Source organism: Polypterus senegalus, chromosome 17 (genome assembly GCF_016835505.1).
Source record: "Polypterus senegalus isolate Bchr_013 chromosome 17, ASM1683550v1, whole genome shotgun sequence".
Lineage (NCBI taxonomy): Eukaryota > Metazoa > Chordata > Cladistia > Polypteriformes > Polypteridae > Polypterus > Polypterus senegalus.
In genome coordinates this window covers 90,237,041-90,256,010 of record NC_053170.1, presented here as the reverse complement: position 1 = coordinate 90,256,010, position 18,970 = coordinate 90,237,041, and the positions used below count along the sequence as shown (strand labels likewise).

The 18,970-nt window shown below is 37.8% G+C and overlaps 1 protein-coding gene and 1 long non-coding RNA gene across 2 annotated transcripts in view; one reads left to right on the top strand and one right to left on the bottom strand.

Moving 5' to 3' along the window:
- The window catches only part of LOC120518050, a 94,647-nt gene extending 79,452 nt beyond the window's left edge, over positions 1 to 15,195 (bottom strand). The window contains exon 1 of the long non-coding RNA XR_005631165.1: positions 14,999 to 15,195. This is a non-coding gene — a long non-coding RNA (uncharacterized LOC120518050). The remainder of the gene's footprint in view (positions 1 to 14,998) is intronic.
- Positions 15,196 to 15,210: 15 nt separating this feature from the next.
- The window catches only part of LOC120518049 (metalloproteinase inhibitor 2), a 53,362-nt gene continuing 49,602 nt past the window's right edge, over positions 15,211 to 18,970 (top strand). The window contains exon 1 of the mRNA XM_039740607.1: positions 15,211 to 15,752. Within this exon, the coding sequence (XP_039596541.1) occupies positions 15,626 to 15,752 (127 nt within the window). The 5' untranslated portion in view covers positions 15,211 to 15,625. The remainder of the gene's footprint in view (positions 15,753 to 18,970) is intronic.

The following is an 18,970-nucleotide window of genomic DNA, read 5'->3' as shown; positions in this document are numbered from 1 at the left end:
ATGTGTCACTATCCCAAAATGTTTCACTCATTTGAGCTGAATGGTAAGGACAATGTGAAGGAAAATTGGTATTTTCCACTACAGTCATCTTCCAATTAATCCAGGTCACTTCACCTTCTTTGTAACAGCTTCTAGAAATGCTCCGTGTTTGGTCTATTTCTTTTCATTATCTAAATGTAGTCACTGGTATACTTAATTTATCAGACAGAACAAATATAAAGAAAGTTGTATGCTCCTTGTGAAATTTTCACCTCACCCCTGAAACCTTAAATCTTTTTCATTAAATCTAAAATCTTTCAAAGTTTTCCCTCTGTAATTTGTCAGTGCTGGAGCCATCTGTGATATTATTCAGAAGCTTGCATTTCATCTATCTATTTAACTCCATTTAACTATTTAGAAAACATGGAAAATGTTGCCATGTCATATCCTGATGCCACATGGTTTGGTTCATTTGATGCTGCCAGGATACGGTAGTTGCCAGACGACCCCCTAAAACAATTTAAAAAGGAAATTTATAGATGAATTGACATGATCAGAGAGTTTTTTTTACTTCTGCACTTCAAATATACAATTACTCTTTTATGCCTTCATTACCCTCTTGGGGGAATTGCTTCATATAAAGTATTAGTAGATTTCAAGTGATTAAAAATATTGCTGCCAGATTCCTAACTGGGTTAAATTCAAGAACCACATAACTCCTTAACTGACTGCACTGTGCTGACTTCCTGTCCAATACAGGATCATTTTTATAATTCTGCTGCTAACTCAAAGAAGAAAATTCAAGCAGACAGAATTATTGTTGTTTTTCCTTACCAGATAAAGCCTGTGGGACATCAAAACTGTTCAAAATCATGCTTTTAGCTATCCTAACTCTTTACCTCAACTTTTACAGACAGGTCCTTTTTCACTGTATGTGTCCAAGAGGCTCAATCAATCTTATAACTGAAATTACTTCAAAAAATGTATTCTCTCATGAATTTTAGATGTACTGTTCTAGTATTTAATCTATACTAATAAAAGGCAAAGCCCTCACTGACTGACTGACTGACTGACTGACTGACTGACTGACTCATCACTAATTCTCCAACTTCCCGTGTAGGTGGAAGGCTGAAATTTGGCAGGCTCCTTCCTTACAGCTTACTTACAAAAGTTAGGCAGGTTTCACTTCGAAATTCTACACGTAACGGTCATAACTGGAACCTACTTATGTACATATATACGGCCATAGCCTGCAGCTTGGTCGCCGTGTGAGGCGGAGTTGTGTCCCGCATCATCACGCCTACCAAGTAATTGAGTGCCTGCCCATATAAGGTAAATATTCGCGGGTGAAGGACTGTGCTTATGCAAACGAAGATGAGATGGTCAGGGATAGAATAGTGTTTGGCACAAACTCAGCGAAAGTGCGAGAGAAACTTTTAAGTGCCGGGTCTTAGCTAACATTAAATAAAGCCGTGGACATCGCAAGATCACACAAGAGAGCGGCTCACGTGAACTGACTGTGAACGCAGTACATAGAGAACAAAGAAGAACTCCAAAGAACGCTGAACAAAAAACGCATTACACAATTGAGAAGGCAGCAAAAGAATATGAAGCGAGTGACGCAGACAAGCATATTCATAAGTGCAGCTACTGCGGAAACAAAGCACGGTGTAAACCGTAAGTTTAAATTAAGTTTATAGACACGCTGCCACTGGCGTTTGTCATGCCTGCGACGAATACGATATTCGCGAGATACAAGTTTAATGAGAAGACACGAGGTATAAACGAGACTTTGGATCACTTTGTAACAGAGTTAAGATTGCTGTAACGGACAGTAAAAGTGCGACAGAAACTTTTAAGTGCCGGGTCTGAGCTAACATTAAATAATATGCTGGTGAAGGACTGTGCTTATGCAAACGAATAGAAAGCAAATGTCACGTTATTTTTAAAATGTTTCCTTTTCTTTTTCATAACTTCTTTAACACACTTCTTCTCCGCTGCGAAGCGCGGGTATTTTGCTAGTTATTCAATAATTGAGGCCTTGCACCTATACTACTATAAAGAAGTTGACATTATTGTAAGGTTAATTATTGCAGTCAATAGATTTAATGTATTGTTCTTTATTTGCTTCTACTGCCCGCATGTTTCTTAGAGTTTTATTATTTTTATATATTATTTATTTGAAATCTCTTTGTAAGCTACAGTGTCATCTTGCACAAATTTGTTTCTTTAGTAAACTACTATGTGATGGATCTAATAAAATGCTACATAAAATAAATTTTGATTAATTAAAACAGGTTAGCTGTTCACCACTCGTTCTTAATGCAGCATTTCTATTAAGCTGAAAGTGACAAGGAAATAGCAAATGAACTAAATAAATAATTAACCAAAGTATTTGTAAATGAAGAAGAAACTAATTGACTGCCCCATGCAGAAGTAAAACCAAGCTTAGAGTTCATATAGTTTAAAATAGAAGACTCTGGTGTGCCTCAAGCAATCCACGATGGGATTTTACCAGTTGTAATGAAACAAATGAAAGATGTCATCTATAAACCCTTATTAGTTACATTGGAGCAGTCAGCTGAAAAAGGAGAAGTACCGGAGGACTGGAAAATCACAAATGTGACCCCAGTTTTCAAAAAGGGAGATAAAATCTACGTGGTAATTACAGTAAGTCTTACCTCAGTACCATGCAAAAAGTTAGAAATTAAAATAAGAAATAATGTCAAAAAGTACAACAATATACTAACCAACAACCAGCATAGGATTAATGAGAGGAAGACCCTGCCAAACCAATGTTTTAGATTTTTTTTAGAACAATCAAATGCAATAATTGCATAAAGTAAAAAGAATAGGACATAGTTTACTAAGACTTCCAAAAAATGCTTTGATACTGTCTCACACCATAGATTAATTTTCAATTTAGAACCTGTAGGCATCAGAAGTAACCTGCAAAACTGGATCTCAAGTAGGTTAACTGGTAGGAGACCAAGAGTACAGATAACAGGAAAATGCTCCACATCAGGTGAAGTCATCAGTTGAGATCCTCAGGGGTCTGTCCTGGTAGTGTTACTATTTTTGATTTATATTAATGACACATATTTTGGTATAATTAATAAACTTGCGTAATTATCAATGGTACTAAAATTCTAGGAACTACAAACACCAAGAAGACTTATAAAAGCTTCAGAACTTGGTGAACACTTGGAACATGCAGTTGAATATAGAAAAGTGCTACACATGGGCAAAAGGAACATAAATATAAATACAAGATGGGAGACAATGCCCTACAAGAAAAGATTTCTGAGAAGGATTTAAGACTTTATGTTGACACAACATTTTCACCATCTACGCAATGTGTAGAACCTATTACAAAGGTCAATAAAATGTTAGGTTATATTGTAAAAACTACTCAATATAAATTGGGGGACAATTTGCTTAGACTATTGGAGTATTGTGTGCAGTTCTTGTCACCTCGCTGCAAGAAAGACATACAAGAATTTGAAGATGTGCAAAAAAGAGTAACCACGTGCATTAGGGCTTGTGAATATGTTGTATTGTGAGAGACGGAGAGCAAATAAACCAGGAGAGGAGGCTGTGTGGGGACCTATTCCAGGTCTTCAAAATTCTCAAAGACATTGATAAAGTAAGATCTAGTAGAATTCTCCCACTTTAAAGGTTAATCACATACTTGAGGACACTAGTGGAAACTAAGGGGAAGAGCATTTAGGAGTGAAGCCAGGAAGCACCTTTATACTCAAAGAATCGTGGGACTCTGAAACAAACTACCAAGACATGGAGTTGAAGCAGAATCCTTGACAACATTCAAGAAGTATCCTGATGAGATGTTGGGACAGCTTCATTATTAGCTAAACAGACAAGCATTATGGACTAAATGGTTTATCAGATTTCTTATAGGGGACAAAAAATTTCACAACAGATCTGAATGAAATGCATGAACAAACTTCAAGTGGATTAGTACTCATCATTCAATCTTCAGCCCAGAAACCACCATCCACCACCATTAATCCACGCTGACTTGCTTTGTTATCTTACAGCTACAAGGATCAGCGTTCAAAAGAGTCAGGTTTGTACCTTGTACTCCTGTTCATGTGGGTTTTCCCCTGGATACTTCAGTTTCCACACACTTTCTAATTACAGTATGTTCAGGCTAACTTGATTGGTAGATTTACAATGGCCTGGTTTAAGGGAGTGAGTACATTCCATCAAATGTTGGATTCTGCATTATGTCTGATTTTGGCAGAATATGCCCCGATTCCCAAATGAACCTTTGGTGGAGAAAGTAGGAATATTTTTCCTATTTACAGAGAATACTTAACATAAACTATAAATGTGATTCTAAAAAGTCACTTTTTTGGTGAATGAAACATAGTACCTTTTAATTTTTGTTGTTGACCAGAAATAGTAAAGGCCTTCTTTATTTGCAAAATGCTTAATAGTTAACATCTCAGCTGAAAATACATGGCCACGTTTTCTTTAGAATAGTAGGGGCAGAGAAATTTGAGAACATTTGGCTTGAGGTGGGGAGGAAAACAGAGAAATACCAAAAGCATTTAATCATTCTTTTTATTGAAGGAAAAAACAAGAATTAGCAGTGTTCTTCCTCCAAAGAAAATAAAGTCAGCTTGAATCACAGGAGGGTGACTGGATCATTTGACTTATTGGTGATGTAATTACTCATGCCTGCTCCATGCTCTGCCATAATGTTGACTGCATTGAGCTGGCTGTTACTCAAAGCACAGAAAATACCTCAAGACCAATCAGATTTTCAAATTATCTGTACATTTCATCACTGATCACAAGTACAGTATAATAGGTAGGTATGGCTTGGGTTGTTTTATAAGAACTTAATTACCATTAGTTCAGGTGAACTGCACTGAACAAAAAAATATAAAGACAAAGAAACTGCAGCCTCCTACTGAAATAATATACACATACAATTTTGTAACAGTAGGATACACTTGTTAGAGATGCAGATTATTTAGTCCACTATCTAATGAAAAACCTCTAGCCTTCATTAGTATATAGCACTTCAATATGCTTCACCTGCCCTTGAATGTTTTGAATTCCTATATATTTATAACATTGTCCTGATGATCATGTAAACGCTAATAATAAAGGCCAGGAAACTGAACGAGGTGCTAATAATAAATGACAGGAAACAGAGTGAAGAAATAACACATTTTGACATTTATTTGATTAAATTCCTAAGGACAGAAATGCAAGAACATGGTCTGGATGAAACAGTTGCCCGAAAAAGGACACTGTCTCATACTGAACCAACTTAGAGGCACTAACTAACCTGATAAAAATGGCTTAGCAGCTTTTGCATTGAAAATGTACCACATTTGACACGTTTCACTTGAAATACATCAAATTTGATCTTTTTGTTGAAAAAAGAATTATTAATTATAAAAGGTGCAGCTTGGATCAAATAATATCTGAATGCAAATATAATTATTGCGGTGTTTGAATGTTTGAATTACAGAGCTTTTCCCCAACCTGCCATGAGACCCACTGCACTGAACCCTCTAGAACGAAAACTTTTTTTTTAGGTAGAACGTGAAATGTAGGCTGGATGGGGTCTGGCCTGGAACCCCTACAGATTTTTTTCCTGCAGCTTACCTGAAGTTTTTTTTTTTTATTCTGTCCACCACAGCCAACTGACCATATCATTGGACTGTCATTTAAAGACTTGGGGGGGTTTATATATATATATATATATATATATATATATATATAGACTTTTTATTTCTCTTAATTATATATCTCTCTTATGTACAAACCGCATTCCAAAAAAGTTGGGACACTATACAAATCGTGAATAAAAACTGAATGCAATGATGTGGAGGTGCCAACTTCTAATATTTTATTCAGAATAGAACATAAATCACGGAACAAAAGTTTAAACTGAGAAAATGTATCATTTTAAGGGAAAAATATGTTGATTCAGAATTTCATGGTGTCAACAAATCCCAAAAAGTTGGGACAAGGCCATTTTCACCACTGTGTGGCATCTCCCCTTCTTCTTACAACACTCAACAGACGTCTGGGGACCGAGGAGACCAGTTTCTCAAGTTTAGAAATAGGAATGCTCTCCCATTCTTGTCTAATACAGGCCTCTAACTGTTCAATCGTCTTGGGCCTTCTTTGTCGCACCTTCCTCTTTATGATGCCAAATGTTCTCTATAGGTGAAAGATCTGGACTGCAGACTGGCCATTTCAGTACCGGATCCTTCTCCTACGCAGCCATGATGTTGTGATTGATGCAGAATGTGGTCTGGCATTATCTTGTTGAAAAATGCAGGGTCTTCCCTGAAAGAGATGACGTCTGGATGGGAGCATATGTTGTTCTAGAACCTGAATATATTTTTCTGCATTGATGGTGCCTTTCCAGACATGCAAGCTGCCCATGCCACACGCACTCATGCAACCCCATACCATCAGAGATGCAGGCTTCTGAACTGAGCGTTGATAACAACTTGGGTTGTCCTTGTCCTCTTTGGTCCGGATGACATGGCGTCCCAGATTTCCAAAAGAACTTGAATCGTGACTCGTCTGACCACAGAACAGTCTTCCATTTTGCCACACTCCATTTTAAATGATCCCTGGCCCAGTGAAACGCCTGAGCTTGTGGAACTTGCTTAGAAATGGCTTCTTCTTTGCACTGTAGAGTTTCAGCTGGCAACGGCGGATGGCACGGTGGATTGTGTTCACTGACAATGGTTTCTGGAAGTATTCCTGAGCCCATTCTGTGATTTCCTTTACAGTAGCATTCCTGTTTGTGGTGCAGTGTCGTTTAAGGGCCCGGAGATCACGGGCATCCAGTATGGTTTTACGGTCTTGACCCTTACGCACAGAGATTGTTCCAGATTCTCTGAATCTTCGGATGATGTTATGCACAGTTGATGATGATAGATGCAAAGTCTTTGCAATTTTTCGCTGGGTAACACCTTTCTGATATTTCTCCACTATCTTTCTGCGCAACATTGTGGGAATTGGTGATCCTCTACCCATCTTGGCTTCTGAGAGACACTGCCACTCTGAGAAGCTCTTTTTATACCCAATCATGTTGCCAATTGTCCTAATTAGTGTTAATTGGTCTTCCAGCTCTTCGTTATGCTCAAATTTACTTTTTCCAGCCTCTTATTGCTACTTGTCCCAACTTTTTTGGGATTTGTTGACACCGTGAAATTTTGAATCAAAATATTTTTCCTTTAAAATGATACATTTACTCAGATTGAACGTTTGATCTGTCATCTACATTCTATTACAAATAAAATATTGACATTTGCCATCTCCACATCATTGCATTCAGTTTTTATTCACAATTTGTTTAGTGTCCCAACTTTTTTGGAATCCGGTTTGTACATGTGCATTATTGCATACTATTATTATTCTTATCTAATTTTAACTTGGTTTTCTTTGCCTACTTCTTTGCCATCTGGTAAAGCACTTTGAGCTATATTTTTAAACGAAAATGTGCTCTCGAAATAAATGTTGTTGTTGTTATTTAGGATACATTAGGCTGGCACCTTCCTTTATCCAAGGCAAGTTACAATTTCAGGATGATATCACAAACACATGCAATATGTATAACAACTAGAGCACAGGCAGGTTGGTTCAGGGTCAAATAGTGAGGCAGAAGCGAAAACTAAAATCAGCAAGCTTGTGAATGAAAACCCAGTACTTTAAACACAACACTATACTACTGGCCCACATAGAATTCATAAGTAAAATTGATTGTGTGTTGGCATTCAATTTAAACTCTTTCAAAGACTATGCACACCTTTAAAATAAATATGTGATGTGTGACAACACAATGGCAAGGTATTGAGGTGGTTGAGTAAAGACCAGGAAACCTAAAAAGTTCAATGAAGGCATTGCCCAGGGTTGTAAATCTAGGAGTACAAAGTACCCTATCGGTGATTTTTCTAAGGATATGAAAGAGTGAAAGGTGTGTCCGAGGCCATAGAAAGGTAGTTGGAGTTTAGTAAAACAAATCAATGGACAAGAAGGAGCAGCAGAGTAAACATGCATCACAGCAAAATAGCATATAATTAAGCTTAACAAAGAAACTGACATTAGAGCAAAGATAATACCCTGAAGGGATGAATCAAAATAAAGGGTCAATAACTATCCACACTTTTGTAATAATTTTGTTTGGTCTGACTCTTTGAAAGAGCCAACAGGCTGACTGTCGCTTAAATCCAAAATTATATTGTACAGAAAGTCTTTTGTGAATTTTAGTTCCTGGTACACACACAGGTCATGAAAAACTAATAATCACTGATCCCTGCTATTCATTGGTACAAAGCAGCCATGTTTACTTCTAGAAAACAAGAAAAGAAAGTGACCAACCAAGGTTAAAACTTGAGTACTGAGACAAACACACCATGTTTCCACAGGAGTGCTGAGAAACCTGTTTATTCAACCCAGACAAAAGATCGCAAAAGTGCAAATTAATTATTGACTTTCCCTCTTATCTTTATGGTGCTCTTTCATTGCAAGTAGCACCACCGTACACCACAAATTTTATAAAGTTGAATGAAATAATCTGCAACTTCACAGAACCAGTAATGTCATCTGCATTATCTGAAGATGATTTCCATCAGGTAAATCCATTTTATGCTACTCATAAATATACTTCATGCATTTTCCTAATGTTGTTTGCTTTTCCCTTTTTCTACAAGTCTATCTAAATAACACTGTTGATCACCAGTTTGTTACTCTAACCCTGAGAAAAAAAATCACAAACAAATAACTCTGTTAGGTGATAATGGACAGAACATGCGTTGCTTATTTGACTTTCTATGTGAGCACATCATTCTAGATCCGAGGTTGCTACCTACCATATACCAAGTATTCACCTACAGCATTTTAACTGAAATGTAAGCAGCCCGTTTTTGTCTATACCAATTGAAAACATCAGGATAAAGGTGTGTCCACCCCAAAAAAATTCTTTCACATCTGGAACAATGCTAAAAATACCATAAAATTATTAAAGGAAAAAAAACGCAGTGATGGATTAAACAAAACTGTTTCAGTCTTAATCTGTCATCACACGTCTTGTCTGTCGAGAGTAGTGGTGCGCTCTCTCACCTCAAAAACCTGTGGCGTATTTTGCTCCTGCCAAATGGGCTTTCACACAGCTCTCTTCTAGATTTTACTGCCATTATTCCTCGGGTTTCATGCAGCATTAATCTCGTCTCTGGGTAAAACCCAGAATCATTTGCGGAGTGCGGGCAACAATTGCTTGCAACTAAGACATTCTGCTACAGCGCCATCTAGTGGCATTTGATGTTTTTGCACCCATGAGCTCCAAAGAGACCGTTAAGGTCCAGGTTTCTCAGGCAACCGTCTAGGACGGGGGTGGGCAAAGTCTGTACTGGAGGGCCGCAGTGGCAGCAGGTTTTAATTAATTAGAAAGCAATCCATGCCAATAACAGATCTTATTTAATATCGTGAATTGCTGGGGTTTTAACTGTGCAATGTCAGGTCATTCTTTAATCAGACATTTTTTTTTTCCTTTCTAATGATATATTCCTAATTATTCGACACCAAAAAAATTGGATGAGTTACTTTCAGTACTTCACTTTATTTTCAGTTTCCTTCTGAGTACTTTTTTAAACTAAACAGTGCAAAATGAATACACACAGGTGTAAATGGAAACAAGCTCGATGGAGAATTGCCGCTTCCTTTGTCATTTGCATCTTTTTGCTAATAAGAAGTAATTGAAAATTGTGAATGCAGCGGTTTAAGACTAAAGTAAGCAATTAAGGGTTCAAAATCTTAACAAGCGAGACAACTAAAATGAAAGAGAAAACGGCACTTAAGCAATAAGTGCTTCATCAACAATAAATGACTTCTCTTGAAGAACAAAAAACTGGAGCCACTGTGGCCCTCCAGGACTGACTTTCCTCACCTCTGATTTAAAAGGTCTGAGTCTTAAATAGCAAATCAATTAAATGGAGTTAATTAGCAGTCAAAAACTGGTCACTAATCAAGTAAATGTTTAGAATGAAAACCTGTAGCCACTGTGGCCTTCCAGAATTGGAGTTGGGCACCCCTGCTATAGGCAATGCATTCAATGAGCAGGACTGTAAATTAATGCCAACACAGCAGACAAAAGTAAACCTGACTGTTACTTTGTCATTTCTAACAAAATAACAGACTCCAGTGCTTCTTCTAAAAATACCTGCAATTATGCCAATTTTATCTGTGCATTCTTTTACCACTAAAATAACAAAAAAGATGATATCACAAGATATTGTCGTATACAATTATCCTATAACAAAAAAAAAAATCAACAAACTTAAAAACATCAATGCCTCTGACGTATCAGGGACTTTGTCTTCCTTGTACTGAGCTCCTCGTTTTCATTATTAAATGAGCTTTCCTGGTAAAAAAAAAAAAACAAGTACTGCCTCCTACTGACAACCATATCTGTTAAGATGTCACTCCTGCCACTTCAGATTTCTCTGTCAGTGCCTGTGTGGTTCTCCCTTTTTATCATGTTGAGACTAGCCTCTATCCTTTTCTGTTTCGGCAGTAATCTTGGCCACTGAAAGCCCCTGTCATGGAGCCTTGCTTTCACAACACATATTTTAATCATTATAATTTATAATGAAGAAATGTATATACAGTAGCAAATTTCACAACAAAGTATTACACCACCTTTAAAGGCAATTAGCATGACAAGTACAAAATAACTTGAATTGTCAGTCAGTCGCTTTCTAACCCACTTGAACTGTACAAGGTGAAGGAGTCAAGGTTATTAAAAATAATATACCTCAGAGCAAACAGCACAAGAGGGCACTTTTTAAACTAAACCAGAACAAGACTCACACTATCATAAGATAAAAAAACCTTATACTACCAGATAAAATCCATCATGGCAGAATTTACCAAGGATAATAGCAGCTGTGTATGGCCTACCATGCTCTCCAGTCTTGTATTTACATAGACAAAAAAAGATTTGTTTTGGGGAGCAGCGGTAAAACTTCAAAGAACAAATATAAACAGCAGGAAGGTTATGAGACTTGCTCAGGGTCACAAAATGAGTGACAGGTAGGGGATGAAACTGTAATTTTGTGGTTTAAAGTTCCATGCCTTAGAAATAAGTCAACACAACATCAGACAGTTTTCTTTCTCCCTCTCAGCATTTTTAAGTCCAAGTTCAAGTTTAGATTTCATGTGTACATAGCGCAATGTGGTTCTTTTTTGCTTGTCTCCCACAAACTTATCACAATAGTATAATACAAACAAAGGACAGTGAATGGAGACATAGACATTCATAGACCTCATGCATTAAATATAACATCAGACTATATATACACACACAGAATAATAAGTTATCAGACTGACTGTAAGGTTCCGACCTTAATCACACAGATCACAAAAGTAAATGAATACTAAGTACCACTATACAAATTTAGACCTCTTGGGTAAAGGACACATTCTTCAGGATCCAGGAAGCAGACTCACACATGGTCTGGCAATTCAAAGCCAGCAAGTAGCCAACATGAAGAAGACATGGCATGTACCTGCCATTATCTAACTTCGGTTTTGCTAAATTAATACACAGTACATTACAATACAAATTTAATTTCAGTCTGTGCCACAAAAATATTTTACTGTGCCACATCCAGCTGTTGTGGCTGCCTTGTGCCTAATGACTGCTGGGATAGGCTCCAGCTGCCATGAGACCCTGCCCTGTATAAGAATTTAGGAACATGAATAGAAGAATAGAAGTATCTAACAGTAAATTAATTACATGTGAAATTCTACGGACATGTACCTGCCATTATCTAACTTCGGTTTTGCTAAATTAATACACAGTACATTACAATACAAATTTAATTTCAGTCTGTGTCACAAAAATATTTTACTGTGCCACATCCAGCTGTTGTGGCTGCCTTGTGCCTAATGACTGCTGGGATAGGCTCCAGCTGCCATGAGACCCTGCCCTGTATAAGAATTTAGGAACATGAATAGAAGAATAGAAGTATCTAACAGTAAATTAATTACATGTGAAATTCTACGGCTCTCTGTTTCTGACACATACTAGAAGAAATGTGTTCAATTAATTTTATAGTTAAATTACAGACAACACTGTCAATCAGATTTTACACATATATTTTAATTTAATATTTTAAACAGTGCATATCAGGCTGGGTGAGGGTATAGAGGGAAGGTTGCATTCTTTTTTACTGTCTGATTCCTTACGGTTGATCTCCTGTTATTTTGTCTTTATCTGTATTTAATAAAAAGCTGATCACAAAAATGTGCCTATCAGTAGTACTTGAACTAGTACTCAATCTTGCACACATACAGAAAAGCATGATATTTCTATTCCTATATTCCAAATATTCCTTGAAAGAGAAAAATGAACTCTGTAAAATAAATCCATTTTTGTATGTTTCTGGAGAACTCCTTAATATACAACACTGTAATGTCATTAAGAATGTCAGTCATTGTCCAACCCACTATATCCTAACACAGGGTCACGGGGATCTGCTAGAGCCAATCCCAGCCAACAAGGCGGGAACAAATCCCGGGCAGGGTGCCAGCCCACCACAAAACAGACACACACACACACACCAAGCACACACTAGGGACAATTTAGGACCGGCAATGCACCTAACCTGCATGTCTTTGGACTGTGGGAGGAAACCGGAGTACCCGGAGGAAACCCATGCAGACATGGGGAGAACATGCAAACTCCAAGCAGGGAGGACCCGGTAAGCAAACCCAGGTCTCCTTACTGCGAGGCAGCAGCGCTACCACTGCGCCACCGTGCCGCCCTTCATTAAGAATGTGTACTGAATAAACTAGTATAATGTGAAAGTGGACAATGAAAAAGAATGTTTTTACTAAATTGAAATGTTGTATTTCATACTTTCTTTTTCATTTTGCAGAGTGAATAATTAATACTTATTTTTTGTTTTGCAAACACACACTGGCACTGACATATCCCTTGAAAGTATATGTTTATATGCACTGATGGAAAAAATTCAGCAATTCCTGGAATAAGAAAACTTGCATTACAACTGTGTATGTTTATAAAAAAGATGCAAATTTGTTATAGATCCTGTGACCAGAAATCAACCTTATGGAGTGAGGGACTGTAGCTTGTCAAGCATGTCAAATCTTTTTAGGTAAACTTCTACCCCATGTAGAACAAAGCCTGATCAGGTCATCTTTAAGGCCTTAGATCACAACCAGACAAAGGCCACAGTCATTTTTCTGCACATTCCTGAATGCCTCGAACTTCATGAGAAGCAAAGTACAGGGCCACTGGTATGCTGCAGGGAGGGATGTCATGCAACAGTGTTGCTAGACACTCAGGGTCATCTTATCAGTATCTTTGGCCCCCAGACAAAGTAGCAAAACAGAAACATACATAGGCATAAGAAACATTGTGGGCCACTATGCTCCTAGGGCCCCCGGCCAGTGCCCATTGAGCCCATACGTTGAGATGGTCCAGTTTAACACACTATTAAGATGTATTATGGTTCCCCAATTACAGACAATATTTCAGCAGACTTGTAGGACAGATGACCCATCCAAGATCTAGTCATTCTACAGTGACCACAGCAAAGCAGGCCTGACATATCAACCAGATCATTCTGAGAGAAAATTTCAGATCTGACACCTATACTGCAACGAAAACAGCCGGTTGATATGATGCTCATGTAAGTGACAGGACTGTGAGGGACAGGATCCATGTTGTTCACCTAGGAACAAGGTGACCCGTTAGAGGCCATCTGTTCATGCCTACTAGATGCCTAATCCTGCAGTCAGACACTGTCAAAACCCACATAAGACAAGACTGAAGTTGTTATAAACATTTTAATATTAAGTTAAATTACTGAGGAAAGCTTATTACTTGATTTGCATAACAACAGAACATTAGTGTGGCATAATGGCGCAGTGGTAGAGCTGCTGCATTGTAGCAAGGAGGCTGGTGTTTGCATCCTGTGTCCTCCTGGCATGGAGTTTGTACATTCTCTCTGTCCACATGAACGTTTTGTCAGTGATCTGGTTTCCTCCCACAGTGCCCAGACATGCAGATCAGGGGGTCTGGCAATCCTAAATTGACTCTATTGTATGCATATGTGTTCATGCACGTGTGTTCATCCTGTCCAGAGATGGTTCCTGCTTTGTACTCTGTGCTTGTTGGGATAGCTTCCCCACAACCCCACTCAGGATAAAATAGGTTTGGAAGATGGATGGAGTAGAATAGTAAAAAATGTGCGACCAAAACAAGCCATTCAGCCAAAAAACTTGTAAATTCTATTCACCTAGAATATCCAAAGTAACATCAAGTTCAGAAGGTCCCTAAAGTCCTGCTCTCCACCACATTGCTTGGTAAATTTATTCCATGCGTCTTAAGGCCCTTTTTGTGAAGAAAAACTTTCTAACATTTGTGCAAAATCTGCCCCTAAGTTTCCAAACATGTCCCCATTGCAGAATTTGTTTTAAAGTAACAACTGGGATCTACTGTGCTAATCTCTATAATAATTTTAAACACTTTATTCATGTCTCTTATTAATCTCTGTTTACTTGAACTAAAAAAGGATCAATTCTGTTGAGGTTGTGTCTCCTTGACCCTTAAAGCAAAAAAACATTGCATACTATCCATGTCAGTTCAGATATTTCCTCAGGTACGCCATATCTGCCCACAACCCCGCTAAGGTGTGTTTGTTAGGTTATTTGGCAGCTGTTAATTGGCTCTATGTGTGTGAAGGCTCACAGTGGGCTGCTGTACCATCCTGGAATGGATCCTGATGTTGCCAGCCCACTCATGACCTTCAATTGGACTAAGTGGACTTGAATATGATACGTAGTGGTAAAAAGGTGGACATGGGTTTATAGATCTTCGTTGCAGTGTCTCCGATGGCACTTGACCCTTGCTTTGGCAAATGATATGAACGCCTGTAATGCCGTTAATACAACAGTAGTCACTTTAGTAAAAAATAGGTGTAACACTTACGCACAAGTAATTGTAAATGGTAACGTTTCTGCAAAGTAAAAGCGGTAGAGTGCAGCAGCTTCAAAGATGATGGGCACATCTCATAAAGCCAAGCGTCGCGGATAAGGACGTCGATACCGTTATGGCAGAGCTAATCGCGTTCACGCGCGCGCGCCAGCCTCTCAGTTAGGCGGTATCCTAGAGGGGCGTGGCTACTTGATCAAACGCGGCTGATCTCAGCGAAAAGAAGAAAACAGAGCCATAGAAGGCAGCGAGGCAGGAAGCGTATCAGCGCAAAGTGTCCTAGTTGTGAATTTTTTGCTCCCCCCACCACTTCTTCTCCTCCTCCTTCTCCCAGCCTTTCGGTGGGCATTTCTGCGCAGAATTTTCTTGAAAGGATCTGCCCTTTTTCTTCACGCACACCCGAACTTAACTCGAAAAAGTACGAAGTTGCGACACCGCGCTCCGCTTGTTGCCAATCGCAGGTCGACAGGTTCGTTGGGTTTCCTCTGCGCCACACGCACTTCTTTTTATAAACGGTGTGCCAGCACTACGCCCTCCTTAACCGAGAGCTCTTGGCTGTTATTAAAACAGCGAGAAATAAACCCGTGAGACCGCGTCTGTGAGTTGAAGTGCAAAGGAGAAGACATGAGTCGCGCGGCGAGTTTCTACTCCGCGCTTTTCGTGCTGCTGGTGTGGCGCGTGGAGGAGAGAGCCGAGGCTTGCAGTTGCTCCCCGATTCACCCGCAGCAGGCTTTTTGCAATGCAGATGTAGGTAAGAAATAATGCATTTTTTAAAAAATAATTCTGTATGTGTGTGCGCAATGTGTGTTTAAACAGGTTAAGCCTGTGCTTTTTACCGACACTACCTAATTGATCCGCTTAATGTTTTTGCTAACATACTGCATGAACCGTTATTTGAAAGGGTGTCAACTAAAGTTGTTATTATTATTATGGTCTTCACGTTATCAACTGCGGTTGGTTTGGAACGTGTACAGTCGATCAGACAGCTTCCTCAAGTGGATATTTCAGTGGCCATTATGTGCCAACTGTTTTGACGCGAAATTTTTGGAGGAATGAACTGATGCCCCTTGCGGGTATTTGACTTTATTCTGGATGACGTTATTGATGTCGTCTTGCAGGAATAAACTGGTTCACAGAAAACAACCTCTTGATGTCTACATAATCGCTTTTAAGAACACTTCTTATCACTACACGTTTTAGGAATAATCCGGAGATGTTTATACAAAGATGGTATGGTATAGGTAAAAATAGTGTGTCAGTTTTATTAGCTTAACCAATTAAATGTTTTACCTACCAAGAATACATAATTTGTCACTACATCGTAATTCAGCCACAAGATTTTTACTGTTATCTAAAGAATACCTAAAACGTTATTCAGCGTATACAATCACACTGCTTTTGTTTTTAGCTAGTTAACATTATTTTTCGCCCAAGTTAATGTAACTCATGTCTCAGTACGCAGACGCAATAACCTACTTATCAACAATGTCATTATCTCCCCAGTAATTCTTCCAATAGATAAATTATAAAATAAAAATATAAACTGCACCTTTACATTTATCTCTCTTTAAAGAGTAAGAAAACAATTGTATCATTTGATTTTACCCAACAATTTTTTAATTCGTAAGATAAATGAGACGACAAACAATACTCCAGAGAGAGTGAAGACAGTCAATTGGGAGATACAGACCACTCTTAGGTAGTTTGTTGTCGGTCATAAAAAAAATACTTTTTTTCCTAGAGAAGATAATTTGTACATGCCAAATTATTTGTTTAACAAGCCTTCCATAAGAAGCCAAATTTCCCCCAATATCTATCTATCTATCTATCTATCTATCTATCTATCTATCTATCTATCTATCTATCTATCATATATTGCCTTTCATTTCTATCTATCTATCTATCTATCTATCTATCTATCTATCTATCTATCTATCTATCTATCTATCTAAACATTGGTATAAAGTAAAAAAAGCAGCAAAAGTTGAAATAAATAGTTTCTTATTTAGTAGAGTTTGGTGTAATTTTTCATAACTTTAGTTCATTTTTTGTATTACCTCATAAATTTAATATACAAATTATAGCATCTTACCTTTTTATTATAGCACTTTTCTGTTTAATGTTACAGTCTGAACTGTTGTTTAACCATTACTGTTTAGTGGTGTAGTGTCTAAACTGTTCATTAGTTTAAGGAGGGCTGATTATATTTAGTTCATTTAGAGAGGCCTTAACACACTTAATATGTTCAATGAATCAAATCGTATGAGAGTTCAAGCATAGGTTTTACTAATTAATGAGCCTTTTGTCCCAGCATGTTCATTTTCAGTTTCCTTATCATAAGGGTTTATATTCTCCTGTTTGTGCATTTAGTGTTTTCCTCTAGGAGTATATTTATTGTGTGATTTGTATGTAGAATGTACATTAAGTATAGTTAATGAAAGTATTATTTTCAAAGTCTAAAGTTATTTTACACTGCTCCTTTGAAATGGACACATACAACACAGGGTACTATATTTTTGAATATAGTTTATTGAGGAGTTCCTTCTTATAAGTCATTTTGTCCCTGTGGTTGTTTTAAAATCAGTTTTTGCTTTTGTGTGTGTGTGTGTGTATGTGGGTGTTTACTAACCTTGAATAAAAAAAGTAAATTGTAAACTATTTTCATACCCATTGGTGATCACATATTTTCCTTTCTGTTTTCGCTTTGAAGTTAGTGCAGAGTTCTTCATCAAGTTTAAACCAAAGTTTGCTGTTTTTTTCCCCATTTTTAACTCCTTATGAAAATGAATGTTTTCTGGTAGTTAAAGTATCTTTAAGACCTCCATACTCTGAGATTAGTTTTGCTACCACATTTTTACTCTTTATATTTTATTATTTTGTATTGATTTTTAAAGGTAAAGGCCTTTTGGGAGTGCATATTTATCAAAATCACAAAAGGGCCATATACAATTCACACTAAAGTTTAACAATTTCTATACATTTTGGTTGTGTGTTCAAGAGGTGATCCTGAGCTTGAACAGTAACACAGGTGATCAAAGTATTAACAAAAGGGTCATATTAACAAAGAAAGAATATTTACATCAGGGTATAGGAAAAATGAGAATTTAGATAAAACAAAAACTGAGAAAAAACGCACTCCCCCAGCTCTCGACTTCCGTCTTCCTACCAGTTGAACCCTAGTTTAGTGCTGTCTCCCAACTTCAAGCTCTAAGACTATCTGGCCGAAAGGGGACTTTTAAACCCAGACCCCCTTTCACTTAACCATAACTACTCCTCAGTACTTCCAAGTTCCCAAGAAACTACCCGTAGTCATAGACCTGTCTTGACAGGACTCACACTATTGGCAACCTGGTGCTCCTGCATACCCTCACCGCAGAGTTATACTGTGGAAGGCCAAACTTGGTGTCCTTCCACAGTATCTAGTGAGGCATGACAACAGTAATAATAAAACCATTTTTATTTTATTTGGGTCTTGACTGTCCCAGAATTATACTGGTAGTTCCCATTTCTGGATAACAAAGTTATTATCTCCATCTTCTTCACATACCATACGGAGATCTATTTTTTTCACCAGACCTAATAATTATGATTACCCTCTGGGAACCCTCAATACTCGTACCAATACATCTTTACTTGTGGAACAAGTGCCAATCATAATAAAATAAAACAAATCTTTTATATATTTTTGCATATGGATGGCACAATACTGCACTTATTAGAACTGCTACCTCATTTCTCCATTGGTCTGGGATTCCAGACCAGACAATGTCTGTGTTTGCTTTCCACGTTCTCACTAGTTTGTATGAATTTTTGCTAGGTACTCCAGTTTCCTCCCTTAACTTAATGAAATTCTGGGTAGACAGATTGGCAGCTCTCTTTGAATGTGCCATGTGATGAAGTACTGTCCCATGAAGGGTTGGCTACTGCTTTCATCTTAGTCCTGTTCTGCCCAAATAAGACTCAATATTG